At 34.8% G+C, this 14,360-nt stretch overlaps 1 protein-coding gene across 2 annotated transcripts in view; it reads right to left on the bottom strand.

Moving 5' to 3' along the window:
• The window catches only part of Rab3-GAP (Rab3 GTPase activating protein), a 732,105-nt gene that overhangs the window by 493,279 nt on the left and 224,466 nt on the right, over positions 1-14,360 (bottom strand). For both annotated transcript variants that reach the window (XM_090399255.1, XM_090399256.1), the window contains one exon: positions 7,949-8,032. In XM_090399255.1, coding sequence (XP_090255381.1) covers positions 7,949-8,032 — 84 coding nt within the window. The remainder of the gene's footprint in view (positions 1-7,948; positions 8,033-14,360) is intronic.

Here is a 14,360-nt window from a genome sequence, read left to right as displayed (position 1 = left end):
CCAAATGTTAATGTAATAGACCAATAAAAGGAAAATACAAATAAAATTTGACAAAAGTGATTGCTTCTCAAAATCTGAACACAGTCAAACTGATGTTCAAGATCTTTGCAACTCTATCAAAACTATTATTAAGTCTTCAGTTAAACCTCTAAATAACCTTACTGGCAGGAAGAATGACAAGATCGCTCAAAAAACTAAGATACTAATAGATGAAAGAAAAATACTAAAGAAAAACAGATTACATTCATTGAGAGATAAGATTAAATTTGCAGAATTTGACAAATTTGTCAAAAGAGAAATCTTAAATGTTCTGAGAAAATTCAATACAAGTGAAGTATCCAAGAAAATAGAACCTCACTAAAAATAGCTAAAAAGGGTCTTTCTGAAGACAAAAAATGAGTTCCTTGTCTTTTAGATAAAAATGGAAATATAAACAAGGCATCGCCAATGATTTTTACAAAGACCTTTATATAAGCTATATAACTGGATCAAATTCAACAAACAATAGGCATGTGGAAAATGTCCCACATTCCACCCATAACAGAAATAGAAATTAGGACTGCTATGAATGAAATGAAATGCAATAAATGTCCAGGACCAGATGAAATGCCTGCAGAGCTTTTCAAATATGGATTGGACAACTTATTACATTACTTAAACTGTACAATTGAATCCTAAAAGATGAGACTCCCTAATCAATGGCTGAAATCAGAAATAATTCTTCTTCAAAAAAAATAAAATAAAAATAAATAAAAAATTGTTAAAAAAACAGCGTAAAATCAGATATAAACAACTACAGGCCTATAAGTTTACTATCACATAATTATAAAATTTTTATAAGAATAATCCTCAAAAGAATTTATTACCATCTGGACTCTGAACAACCATATAAACAAGCAGGTTTCAAGAAAAAATTTTCTACAATAGACCATCTACACAAAGTTAATCAAATAGTAGAAAAATATCTAGAATACAATAAACCTTTATATATGATTGACTATAATAAAGCATTTGATTCCAAAGAATATTATCCACTTTTCTGTTTTGAAAGACGTGGGAATTGAGGAAAAATATATCTGGCCACTTCAAACCATTTATGAAAATAGTAATAGTATGTCTTGCCCATTTGCCATGGCAAATGGGCAAGATAATGTGTTTGCAAATGGCAAGCAAATGATCAAAAAAGCACAATCACACTAAGGTATGTAGCATTCGTAAGTATTTTGCTTTTGAAGTATTTAATGTAAAAATTAGCCAAAGCAGGGGAGGGGGGGGATCCATTGGAATACCATTAATCTGTTTGTAGATTTTTCCTTGCCAAGTAAAGTTCGGTGTTGTAATGCCATTAAAATAAGTTATGAATGGGAAGGTTGAAGGTTTAATGGGACTGGATGAGATGTAGTCACATTTTAAGAGAAATGTGCTAAGTAACTGACACCTCCACTGACCTAGTGTTCAATGAAAGCCTGGCTACTGGAAAAGTGTCCAAGAAATGGAAGGAGAGCAAGATGGTGTGCCATTACAGAAAAATAGTAGTAGAATGGAGGCATCAAACTACAGACCAGTTTTGTATTTCTTCTGTAGTTAACATTTTTGAGAAACTAGTGAGAAATTAGGTTACATTTGTTTCTTTGTTTTGGGGTTTAATGGCCCAAGGACATCTATGGTCATGCTACACCAAACCACATTTAATAAATAAGTAGCTTATATATGTGTGAAAAACTATAAAAGTCAAAATAATAACAATAATCATAAAGAAACATTTTTAAAAGTATACTATTTAATAAATACGTAAGACAGCATGAAATCAGTGTAGAGAAACAAATGTAATAGACATATAAAACAGATGTAAAAAGCATAAAAAAGTAAAATTCATAAACCATACATAAAACTGATTTAAAAAAAAAAAATACATTTACAATAACTTAGACTAATAAGCATATAATTTATATAAGGTGGTCAAGATTAATTCTCCGTAAAAAACTTAAAAACCCGGATGACAGTCAATGGGCCTGATAGAATCTGCCTAACTAACTGTATATGGCTCACATAGATTATAACAGTGATTAAAATAATGAGGGCAGTCTATTAAAATATGAGTGAGCTGAGTATGAATAATTTCCTCTGTTCAAACACTACAGAGGCCAGACTGTCATAACTTAATTTCAGGTTTAATTTAGTAAAGCTTATTATCAGTCTCTCTGTTCCAAAATAGCTGTCACTGGGATAGAAATTTTTGTATAATAATTAGCTGGTAATCTGTGTATAGTACAGTACAAGCAGGTGGTCGATATTTTGAGAAAGGAGCCGACCTAGCTGCAGTATCTACAGCCTCATTTCCCTTAATCCTAACATGGCTTGGAATCCAACAGAAGCATACATCAAAGTGTAGCTTCCATAACTGAAAGAGGAGGTGTTCAATTTGAGAGAGCACCAGATGCTGCTGTATTTTTTAGACTTTTTATTGCCTGAAGAGAATTTTGCAAGTCTGAATATATTATGCACCTTTGGTAGCAATGGAATCGGATGTATTTTAGTGCAAGGTCTATTGCATGCAGCTCTGCTGTAAAGTTTTTAATCTAGTGGGATTTATGCAGATATAATGTTGTCTGGAAAGATAAAAGAAGATCCCACTAGGTCCTCCAATTTTGAGTTATCTGTGTAGACAAGCATAAAATCAGACTATTCAGCTCTATGAACTTTGAAGAGTTGCTGGGAGAGCCTGCTAAAAGAAAAACCATGCTGGCATGTATGACTGACATGGTGGAAGCGGGTTAGTGGCATCTGAGCTATGTTGTCAACCACTATTTCTAGGGCCTGTAGAAGAGCTTTTATCTCTTCTACAAACCAAATGGGCTAACAGTTAGATAATCAGAACTTCTGCTCTAGACACCAAACAAGGAACTCTTTTTTTTTTTTAACCACTTCAGGCATCTAAAAAGACATTTGCAAAACATCAACATTCACAGAGGAATTTGAACCAATAGCCTGTTGATTTGAGGATTGGTGTCCACCGTATTTCTCATACAGATGTATAAAACAAAACACTGCTCTCCAACAAATAGACTGAGGGTTTGAAACTCATCATTAGAATGGATGTCTGTGAATACCTTTAAGCAGGCCATGAACTTCATCACTCAGTAAAAGACCACTTAATGGAAGCATGAAGTGGCATGAAAAAGTTTCCATGTTTGGCCTCAAGTTTATGGATTATGTACAAAAAAGAAAGAAAGAAAGAAAAACATAATAATGAGTTTGCTTAAGGATTGAAGCTAGATAACTTCAAGGAGACCTGCAGATAACCTTTGTGTGAAGAACCAACTAAGACCTGATCTAATGCCAATCCTCACTTTCACATAGTGCACTCTGTTAGTCGGCATCTGCTGGATAACAAAAGAACAGAGGACTAGTAGTCCTCTGTAAATAACAAAAGAGGATGGACTGGTAGTTTAGTTAATCAAACTGCATTCTGTATCAGAAAAAAACATGAAAAATTTCATGCTGACTGGAGCATCACTGACTAAAAAGGTGCCACTGTTCCTGTTGAGGCAGCTAACAAAGAATCAAAAAGTTATCTTTGTTGGAGATGAATCCCAGGTATACAGAAATGTTTTGGAAAAATTTGGAGAAAAGGGAAAAGCTAATAATAATGGTTGCCTGTTGGATTTATGTTCAGAACACAGATCATTAACATCGTATTTTTAAATAAAAATATGCATAAACTCACATGGAACATGGAGAGAAGAACATGCAAAAAATGTTTTATTGATTGTATTATTGTTGATAGTGATATCTTCACAGTGGATGAAGATAAAAGTATGCAGGGGATTATAAAATCACAAGTGCTCATCACTTAGTTTTAAGTAGGATAAAAATGAATATCATAATGAAAAGAAAAACAAAGTTTTATAGAGCATTAAAGCTGAAAAGCTTTTTAAAGGTGAACTGTGGACACAAATATACAAAATATTATTGAAGAAAATGAAAGAGTTTGAAAACAAGAATCAAACCTTGGAGTCTCAGTGGCAAACTCTGAAGAAAACATTGATTCAGCAAGAGGCATGTGATGATGTTGTCTACAAGAATAGAAAAATCAGTACTCCATGGTGAACTGATGAAGTTCAACAGGCAGTCAAGGAAAAGGAAAAAAGTCTATCAAAAAGTCCTTGGCAAGTAAGTTAGTTTGTGCTTTGAAAGAATACAGTAAAAAATGCAAGAAAATGAAGTGGTAAGTAAAACTAGCTAAACAGAAGTCATGGGAAGACTTTATTAAGACCACAGAAAATAAATATCAGGAAGGTGGCAAAATATTCTGGAGACTATTGAAAAAGCTTAGAAATGGAGAAAGAGTACAGTAAAAGTAATCAGAGATGATAAAAGTGATGTGATTAACGATATTCTGGATATCGGGAGTAATTACTTTGGAAGATTGTTAAATGAAGCAAACAACAATAGAACAGCGTAGAAAAAAATAGTCAAATATACTCAAGAGAAAAGCAATCAGGAATACCTATCTGTACTTGAGGTTAAAAAAAATAAATAAAATAAAATTATCAAAAGTCTGAAATGTGGAAAGGCATTTGAGCAGATGACATTTGACTAGAAGTAATAAATATGGAGGTATCTGAATTAAATAGTTATAGCCAGTGCATAATTCAGAAGGTTAAATTCCAGATGACTGGAGTAGCTTTCATGGTTTCCATCTATAAAAAGGAGAATAAAACTAAATATGAGAATTACAATGGAATTTCCATATTAGGTATTCCAAGAATATGCAGATTTTTTTTTTTTTTTGGAATGCCTTTATGAGAAGAGTTAATGTATATGCAATTCTCTATGTGCATGAGGAATGACCAAAGTTTCTCTCTGCTGATTTCCTTTTTCTTTTTATTGATCCCATACATGAGATATAGAAGAACCTAGTGCCAAGCGTGGAGTACAGGTGAGAGATGGAAAAGAAGAAGTTAATGACATTTTTCTTAAAGAGTTAGAGGTTGTCATTGTTTGGGAACATTTCATGAGGAAGGCTGTTCCAGAGGACAGATACAAATGGAATAAAGAAGGAAGAGAAGCGAGTTTGTTGTGTTTGCAGTTGTCTGAAAAGGAATGTTCAGCAGCTGCCACCCTTATCTTAACAGAGCCAACAGAAAGAGAAAGAAAATTGGTTATGAAGTTTAGTACAGCAGTGACTGGGGAAGTACCTTAGAAAAGATACAGAACTGAAACAGTGTGTGTGAGAGAGAGAGAGAGAAGAGGGGGTTAAAGTATGTCTGTGAGGAAGGATTCATCTATGAGCTGAACTGCTCTTCAGACAGCATTGACAAATTTTTAAGAAGCCATAGGTGCAAACATGAGCAGCATTCTCAGGATGGGCAGATTTGAAAAATGTGATGTGTTTATTCCAGGAGAGAATGAAGGTAAATGTCAATCCAAGAAATGATCATGTCTGATGATTTGTATATTACTCATGAGCATAAGGATAGGCAAGATGAGATTCCTTTTGTGAGAGAAAAGGCAAGACTGTTTTGGTGAAAACTGAAGGTTATCAGATGTCCTCACTCTACTCTGAAGGATGGTATAGAGAGCAGAGTTTAAGGCATTGGTTGTAGATGATCTTGAAGATCGGAATGTCTGAATGGATGGGTTGTCAAATGAGCAGGATAAAAAGAGTATACTGTCATCAGCAAAACTGTGAACATGATTAGCAGTCAGTGAGAGTAAATCATTTATGTATAGGAGAATGAGGATGGGTGATAGAGTCCTGAAGCACTCTTGCATTAGTAATGAAGTTTGAAGAGAGGGAGAGCAATTTACCATAGCACAGTGAATGACCAGAGAGAAAACTGGCAGTCCAATCACAGAGGATCTAAGTAGACCAAAGGATGACAACATGCTTAACTGGCATAGATAGTAGACATGATCAAAAGCTCCAGAAACATTGAAAATGACAGCACATGGTTCTCCAAATCTTTCCGTGGCAGATGTCCAGTGTGGGCAGGTGATGCAGACTAAAGAGGTCAACTATGGATCCCGATTAGCAGAATCCATACTGGTGGTTAGTGATTAACTGGTGAGTCTCTAGGTAGTGGTGAAGTTTACTGGTTATTACTCTGTCCATTATTTTGGAGTTCGCACGGTTAGCCAAGTGACTATGCACTTCACAACCATATGCCTGGGAAAGGAGTGTCCTGGATTCGATTCCTGCTGTTGACGTGATGAGTTTAGGATCTTCCTCAGACCTAAACTCATACTCCAAGACCTGCTAACAAAGCCAAGTTAGCAGGTCTTGGGCATGGACTGCAGGATTTTTCTCCCCAGTTTATCTAGGGATTTTTACTCCCACAAGCAGGCAAACCGGCCTTGAGAACATAACGTTTCTACAGATATAGGATACACCGGGAGGCATAGAGCCAACCACCTTATCCTCGCATAGTTGCAGTTATAAGGAATAGAAGCCCCCCAACACCATAAAGATAAAAGAGGGAAAGATTAAGAAAGAAAGAGAAAGATTATGTTGGAGAGGACTGAGGTGATGGTGACTGATAGAAGTTTGACAGTGGACTTATCTCTCTCTTTTTTTTTTATTTTAAAGATATATGTTCACTTCCACATGTTGAAATAAGTGCTAGATAAGTACAGTAAACGGTAGAGATGATACAGAAGATGTTAGCTCTGAAGCACATTTCAGTTATGCTTTTTTTTTTGTTATTTCAGTACATTCGGAGAGATGCAATCAGAACCAGAAGATTTTTTTTTTTTTTTTTTTTTTTACTGTCTAAGTTGTTTAGTACTCTTCAGATGTGTTTTTTTTTTTTTTTTTTTTGCACAAAAAGAAAAAAGAGGAATATGGTATTCAATTTCTGATATGATAAACGAGGCAATTTGTTTTGGTATCTATGCAAGATTTGGAGGAAAAGAATAATGCCAGGAAATCATTCTGCGAGTACTTCTGGTTAATTTGCTCAGAGCAACTATTTGGGTCAGAAGAGAGGCAATAGTCATACCATGGAAAGGAAGAGTTCACATCTGGAGTTGTCTATGTGATATCTTTGTAGTATGAGTGTGAGATTAGAAGAAAGAATTCTGTGCAAAAGGAGGCTTACACAATACTGTGATATGAATTACCAAGAAGATGGGTAACTTCCATAGATATGTGGAGGGAGAACTAGTTAAAAAGATATCCAGAGTATTCTGTGTGTGGAGGGTGTTATCAGAATTTGAATATCTATTTGCAACACTTTTTCCCCACCACACAGGGGCATCTGATGACCCAATTCTCTTCATTACATTTTTTTAAATTTTTGTCTGATTGTTTTCCAACTTATCTACAACTTTAAAAATAAAAGAAAATAAAAAAAGTTTCCCGAAGGCTGCAAACTATTATCATTCTTAATGATATGAAATAAACATTTCTATTTCACAGAAAAGAGTTTTCTTTTTCTTTTTTTTAATCTGCTTAAATAAATTTCTATACACAAAATAAAAAGTGCACACTTAGGTAAGAATACAATTCACCACTTTCAGCAGTATCCATAATGTTATGTGGGTTACATATCTTTTTGGAATATGCTTTCCAATTTGCACATTATAATAATGAAATGAACTTTTGAGTTGGTGGCAACAGAGGTGGCAAAATACATATAAGACAACTCTCATTATAATTGAAAAAAAAAAAAAAATTATATATATATATATACACACACACACACATATTAATTTATTTATTTTACTGATAAATTCATTGCTTTATTAGTTCAAAGACTTTTGTATCAATTTTAAGATGAATTTTTCTTTAAATACTGAAACAGTAATTATGCAAAATCTAGTATACAGTCAACTTGCTAATCTACCATAATAAAGGAGTATTTGCTATGGTGAGAGATGACTGTAAGAAAAGTTGAGCAGAAAAATCATTGAAAAAAAAATTATAAGGAAAAAACTTGCATACCGTGCATTAATAGATATAGGAGGTTCAATTTTTGGAATGGTCTTCTGCTCCTCTTGGTGATGCCATTTCAAATTACGGAGTCCACTAAGAAGTACAAGAAATCAGTAGCTTGTTGTCATTAAATGGAATAAAATTCAGAATATTTTATTCCATTTATAAAGCACTATATTATCAAAAGTATTAAGACAATATCTTCAAAATGAAAATCAGAATTAACACAGTATATTCTGCTTCTACAAAATATATAATGATATGCAGAAGAGTCAGCTGGAATCAAGGTGCTAAAAGGTACAAAGTAACAGAACTAATGAGATAGCTAGTGAGTGTTCCTAAGTTGAGGGGGGGAGGGTGAAAGTAAATCTATATTATTATTATTACTAACACCTCCAGGGAGTTCAAAGACTCATCGAGAAAGAGTGTGCCAACAGCATAGAATGATTGATCTCCTTCCAACTACTAACTGTGTTCAAACTTGCTTAACTTTTTGCATGAGCCATTAGCAGAGGCTCTACCAATCTTATGATCAAGGTTTCATGATGGACATAAGTCCATGCTATGGAATTATCCTCGAACCAAGGCAGATACTTAAACAGTGAAAATAATCAATCAGTTGGTTGTAGAGAAGGCAGCAATGAATTCTAAAACAGTATTACACCTCGATAATGGCACATCAGCTTTGAGGCAACAAGTATATTGAATTATACATCTATCAATGATAAATTTTGTGAATATGAGGTAGACAGATGAGGTACTCTTATTTATTGACACAGCAATAAATAAGAGCACCATATTTATTGCTACAGCCACTGAATTAGCCCAAAGATAGAACCAAGGCTGCCAATCTGCGATGAAAAACTCTAAGAAATTTATCTGTTTGCAGTAACTGTAAATCCTTAAATAAAATGGGAAAATGTGACATCCTAAAAAAAAACACATTACCAGATAAAAAAATATGAAGAAGATCATTTAGAGATGATGCCTTCCATTGTTACTTCTTTACCTTGATCAGATGTGAAATGTAGTAATGTAATGACATATAATTCCTGATTTAGCAGCCAAACAGATGCCATTAAACAGATATCATACTGCATTCACAAAAGACAATTACAATGACACAAGAAATTAAATTCAGTATTACTTTTTAATTTCTTCATATATGAAATTTTTATATGGACTTTTTCAATCGAAAGTGAGTTAGCCGATCTCATATGGAGATAGCAGGGTTTTTTCTCCTGGAAACTCGGGTTTTTCATCCTGCATACAGACAGATTGGCCCTTCAGAACACATGCAATTTACAAACAAAAAATACTAGCTGTGGTGGTGGTGAGCAGTAGAAGATTGGTAGTAGAGGTTCGGTGTAGTGGTGGAGACAGAGAGTTGTACAACAGGTGTCCTCCCGCGATGAGTCTTCAGACTCCTTGGAGGTGTCATGAATAATAATAATAATTAACAGACAAAAACGAATGTTTGTAGAACATTTTTTTCAATTTTATTCACAAAATTTTTCTTTAATAATTTATGAATTACTCCTAAAGTTGAAGTTTTTTTGCTTTTTTTTTAAAGATATAATATAAAAGTCGCATGTGAAGCACTAGTATATTTAATTCTTTATCTCTGTTTTATCTCAAACTTATCTCTAAAGTTCAAATGCAGGGGGGGGGGAAACAGCTATTTCTTCATATGTGTCAATTTTTATGTAAAAAAAAAACTACCCTTCCCATCTTCAATTTTTTTTTTTTAAACTTCAGGATAATGAAGAGGCGCGGTGAGTGATTAGCAGTAACAAGGAGGAAGGGAGGGGAATATATATATTCACCTGATCTGCCTCATTCTTTATGAATTTTTTTCTCCTGAAGTTTAAAAAAAAAGTTCATCAAAGACTATAGACAACAAAGAAAAATTAATGGAGTGAACTGGCATCATATGAAAAGTGAAGTTAATATGATTATCACACCTCAATCAAAAGACTCATCAAAGGAGTTCCACAAACTCATACAAAAAAATCACTAAACCACACTTTAAATCTAGTTTCAGCTTTCACACTGAGGCAATGCATTCCACTCGCTAACCACTCTCCATGCAAAAAATCTGCTCCTCACTTCCATGCTCACACCCTCCTAATACAGCTTCCAGCAATGGTTTCTTGTTCTACCCTGTCACCCTCTACTCTATGAGAAATCTCCTCCATATTAATCTGGCAGCCCCTCACCAACTTACACGTCTCAATCATACTCCTCTCCTTCTATTCACAAGGATCTTGCATTCCCTAAATCTTCATATCCCACATTCCAGAGACCTAACACTGAGTTAGCCAATCTTCTCTGTACCCACTCTTAGATATCCTCTTGAAAATCAGGTAACCATATGTATTGGTTCATATGCAGCTTAATCAAAAACTTGTTTTTACTTGTCAAGGTCCTCCTCATTGTAGCCATAATCCATTGTGTGTTGAACTAAATAGAAAGACATAAACAGATGACATAATAATAAAAATCAACAATGGAATGACAACTATGTAAGGAAAAAATATTATTATTACTTGTTAGCCATTGTTGATGCATACAGACAAGAGATAAACAAAATGGAGCATTATATAAATTAAGTGGATGTTAAATCTAACATCATTTCAAAGCTGAATACAGAAACTATAAAAGTTTCATGCGAAAATTGACCAGAGAGCTTGCAGGAATACACCACTGCCATACTACGAGTTGCCCTAGCCGAACCTAATAGGACAAGCACAAACGCTAAAAGCGCCCATATATTGCCTTCTATTGGTCCATTTTGATAGGTTTCACTAGTCTGACAGCTGTTTCAAACTCATTGGTTTTCGTCAGAGACTAGGCAGAAACCTAAGAGACCTATTAGGTTCGGCTAGGGCAACTCATAGTATGGCGGTGGTGTATTCCCACAAGCTCTCTGATCAATTTTCGCACGAAACTTTTATAGTTTCTGTATTCAGCTTTGAAATGATGTTGGATTTAATATCCACTTAATTTATATAATTTTGCATCACCAAACTGAAGCCTTTGGCTCTTTCTTTTAGTAAATACTTTACGCACTAACTGAGAGTTCACTTATGGAAAATACACCTCTCCGACGCTTCAAGTTTCCTAGTACTGAGAGATTTTGCTTTCTTAAGTTTCTGCCTAGTCTCTGATGAAAACCAATGAGTTTGAAACAGCTGTCAGACTAGTGAAACCTATCAAAATGGACCAATAGAAGGCAATATATGGGTGCTTTGCTTTTAACGTTCGTGTTCGTGCTTTTCCTATTAGGTTCGGCTAGGGCAACTCATAGTATGGCGGTAGTGTATTCCTGCAAGCTCTCTAGTCAATTTTCGCAAGAAACTTTTATAGTTTCTGTATTCGGCTTTGAAATGATGTCGGATTTAATATCCACTTAATTTATATAATTTATAATTATGTGGAATTATAAATTCCACATAACGAAGCCTTTGGCTCTTTCTTTTAGTAAAAAATGGAACATAATTTAAAATAACACTTTCAGTTAGGTTTCCTAGATGAAAATTCTTCAAATAATAAATATTATTTTTTCCTTATATAAGTGTCCATTGCATTCCATTCCATTGCTAATTTTTATTATTACATCCACTGTGATGTTCTCACAATTTTAGCCATATGACCTCAAGTCTGTCTACCCACCACCTCTCATCTTTTACCTCCTTCAGAATTTTCCCATTAATTGTATACTTTTAATATATTATATTTTGCCTACCAAATTTCAAGACCTTATACTTTACAACATTAAACTGACAGCTCCATCGTCTGCTCAATCATACAGTCTATTCAGATTTTGTTGTACAAAATCTGCTATATACTCCTCATAGTTCTTCCTCACTTTGCAACATCTGCAAACAGCTGCACATATTCAGGTTAAACTTCTCCTAATATCATTAACATACAAATTAAACAATAATGGTCCCAAAACAGATCCCTGCAGAACGCTACTGATGACTTCCTCTTTTGGGATACCACCTATCCAACTCAACAGTTTCTCACCCAATCCCATCTGTTCCAATTTAATTACCAGCTTGTTGTGTGATATATATATATATATATATATATATATATATATACAGGGTGTTCGGGATAAATTTGACAGTTTCGTAAGGAAAAAGAAAATCTTCTTTGTATCTATTAAATTTAATGAATTGACAAAAAAACATTACAGGCAGAGTTAATTACAATACTATCAACAAGATTTACTCAAAATAACCACCATTAGCATCGATCACAGCTTCAATTCTGCTTCGGAACCTCGAACAAGCTGATGCTGCAGTCTCCCTGGGAAGGGCCGCAAAAACTGTTTTAATTTTATCCATTAACTGGGCTTTTGTATTACTGGAAGTGCGATTGGTGTCTTTTTCAACTGCGCCCCATACAAAATAATCCATGGGGTTAAGGTCTGGGGAGTTTGGAGGCCAAACATTTGGACTGGTGAAGTCGTAGAAATTTTCAGACAACCATTTTTGACTTTTCCCAGAGGTGTGGCAAGGGGCCGAATCCTGCTGCCATACATACGGCCTACCATTGGCTACCCTTGTTATCCAGGGCTTGACTACAGTTAGCAACTCCACGAACAAAGCCCGAATTCCAATGCCAGGGTTCTTCAACACCTGTTCCTGCAGATTTGCGAGGAATTCTGCTGTACGAACGCAATCAGATCGTCTGCTAGGGATCTTTCTTCTTGCTACATCCTCGTAGTCACCATTGCAAGTCTCTAGTTCATGCCTGATTGTTTTTACTGTATTCAGGGAGCATTGGGCAGCAGTCGTAATATCCTTATTTTGATGGCGGGCACGAATCATCATGATACAAGTTATTCTCTTCCATGATTCAGATGGGTTCCAGCTATCCATCCTTTCTGACATCTTGTATATGAATGAAGAAGGGTCCAAACTTTTAAATGAAGAGAAGTGTGTGTTAATACATGTAACTTACGGAAAAATATAATTAATTATAAATATGTCAAATTTATCCCGAACACCCTGTATATATATATATATATATATATATATATATATATAAATAAAGATCTCTTAAAAGTTCCAAGTATATGAACGTACATGTTTCTTCCTTATTGAGTGAATTTGTCATCTTGTTGTAGGATGAGCAGCTTGATAAAACATGACCTCCCCTTAACAAACCCATGCTGACCATCACAGACCATGATATTATCAAACAACTGAAGCTATTCAAAAGAAATGTGACATTATCATCATTTAAGAATTAGAGCTAATATAAGATGGCATTGACTGGGAAAGAACTGATAGCACAGATGTTTGATATCAGGTTAAAATAGACCCAGAAGAAGAGCAGCACTAGCATTTAGTTGGATTGATCCAGTTATTAATGCCTCAAAAGACTGAAATGCAAGATCAGACAATACAAGAGACCTGGCAATAACAAATTAATTTGGGGCAAAAAGTGGTAATAGGAAGTCAGTGGAAAAACCACCCTGGTTGGCCGAGTGGTTAGCATAATCTGCTCTCCAGCCAAAAGGCTGTGGGTTTGAATCCAACCGTGGGCATGGATGTTTGTGATTGTCTGTGAAAAGACTAGTGGTGGTGATGGGCAGTAGATGACGTTGGTGTAGATGTGATGGTAGTTGAAGTTCGCTGTAGTTGGTGTATTAAGTGGTGGAGACGAAGAGCTGTGAAGTAGAGAGCCTTCTCTCAATGAGTCTTTGGACTCCTTTGGAGGTGTCGCGTAATAATAATAATAAAAGTAATCCATCCATGAATTGCTATATACTATAATATGCTAGTGCCATGGGGATGGCATACCCATAGCCTGTTGGCTGGGAAGCAAATACACTATACAGCCAGAAGCTGGTTGAGGTGAACAGTGTAGTGTGGTACAATGTCTTTTGTACTTTCCCTGCTACTTGAGAATATGTACCATGAAATGTTGATGATAGAAGCTGTTCAAAATATGGAATATCAAAACTGCAAAGAGACTCTTTACACTCCAAAGTAAGATGATGGGGTCAAGAGGACTCCATGACTAGACATCAAACAGTTGATATTTCTAAGGGAACTATGAAAGTAGCCCTAAATTGTATTTACATAGAATATTCTTAAATTTTTTGAGATACCTTTGATATAAGTTGGAAAGATTAGGCCACTGCAATTAATGTCTGGACAAAGCCTGTTAGAGGGATTTTAAATAATTTTTCATTGTGTTTCTCTTATGGTAAAAGTACTTTCCAGATGTAGTTCTATTTTTAGAGCATTCTTTGAGGAACAGATTAAAGGAACTGATATCCTGTAAAATTTCTAGTAATCAGTGTATTAAAAAAAATTCTTCAGGTCTTTCTCATGGGTGAATTTAATTTTGAGATAGATTCTGTTGAGATGAGTAAGAAAAGAATCTATATTATCACAGC

Source organism: Typopeltis vanoorti, chromosome 10 (assembly GCF_054136105.1).
Source record: "Typopeltis vanoorti isolate ZY-2024b chromosome 10, IOZ_Tvanoo_1.0, whole genome shotgun sequence".
NCBI lineage: Eukaryota > Metazoa > Arthropoda > Arachnida > Uropygi > Thelyphonidae > Typopeltis > Typopeltis vanoorti.
Note: the sequence above shows the minus strand (reverse complement) of the source record. Positions and strands in the feature narration are given on the sequence as shown.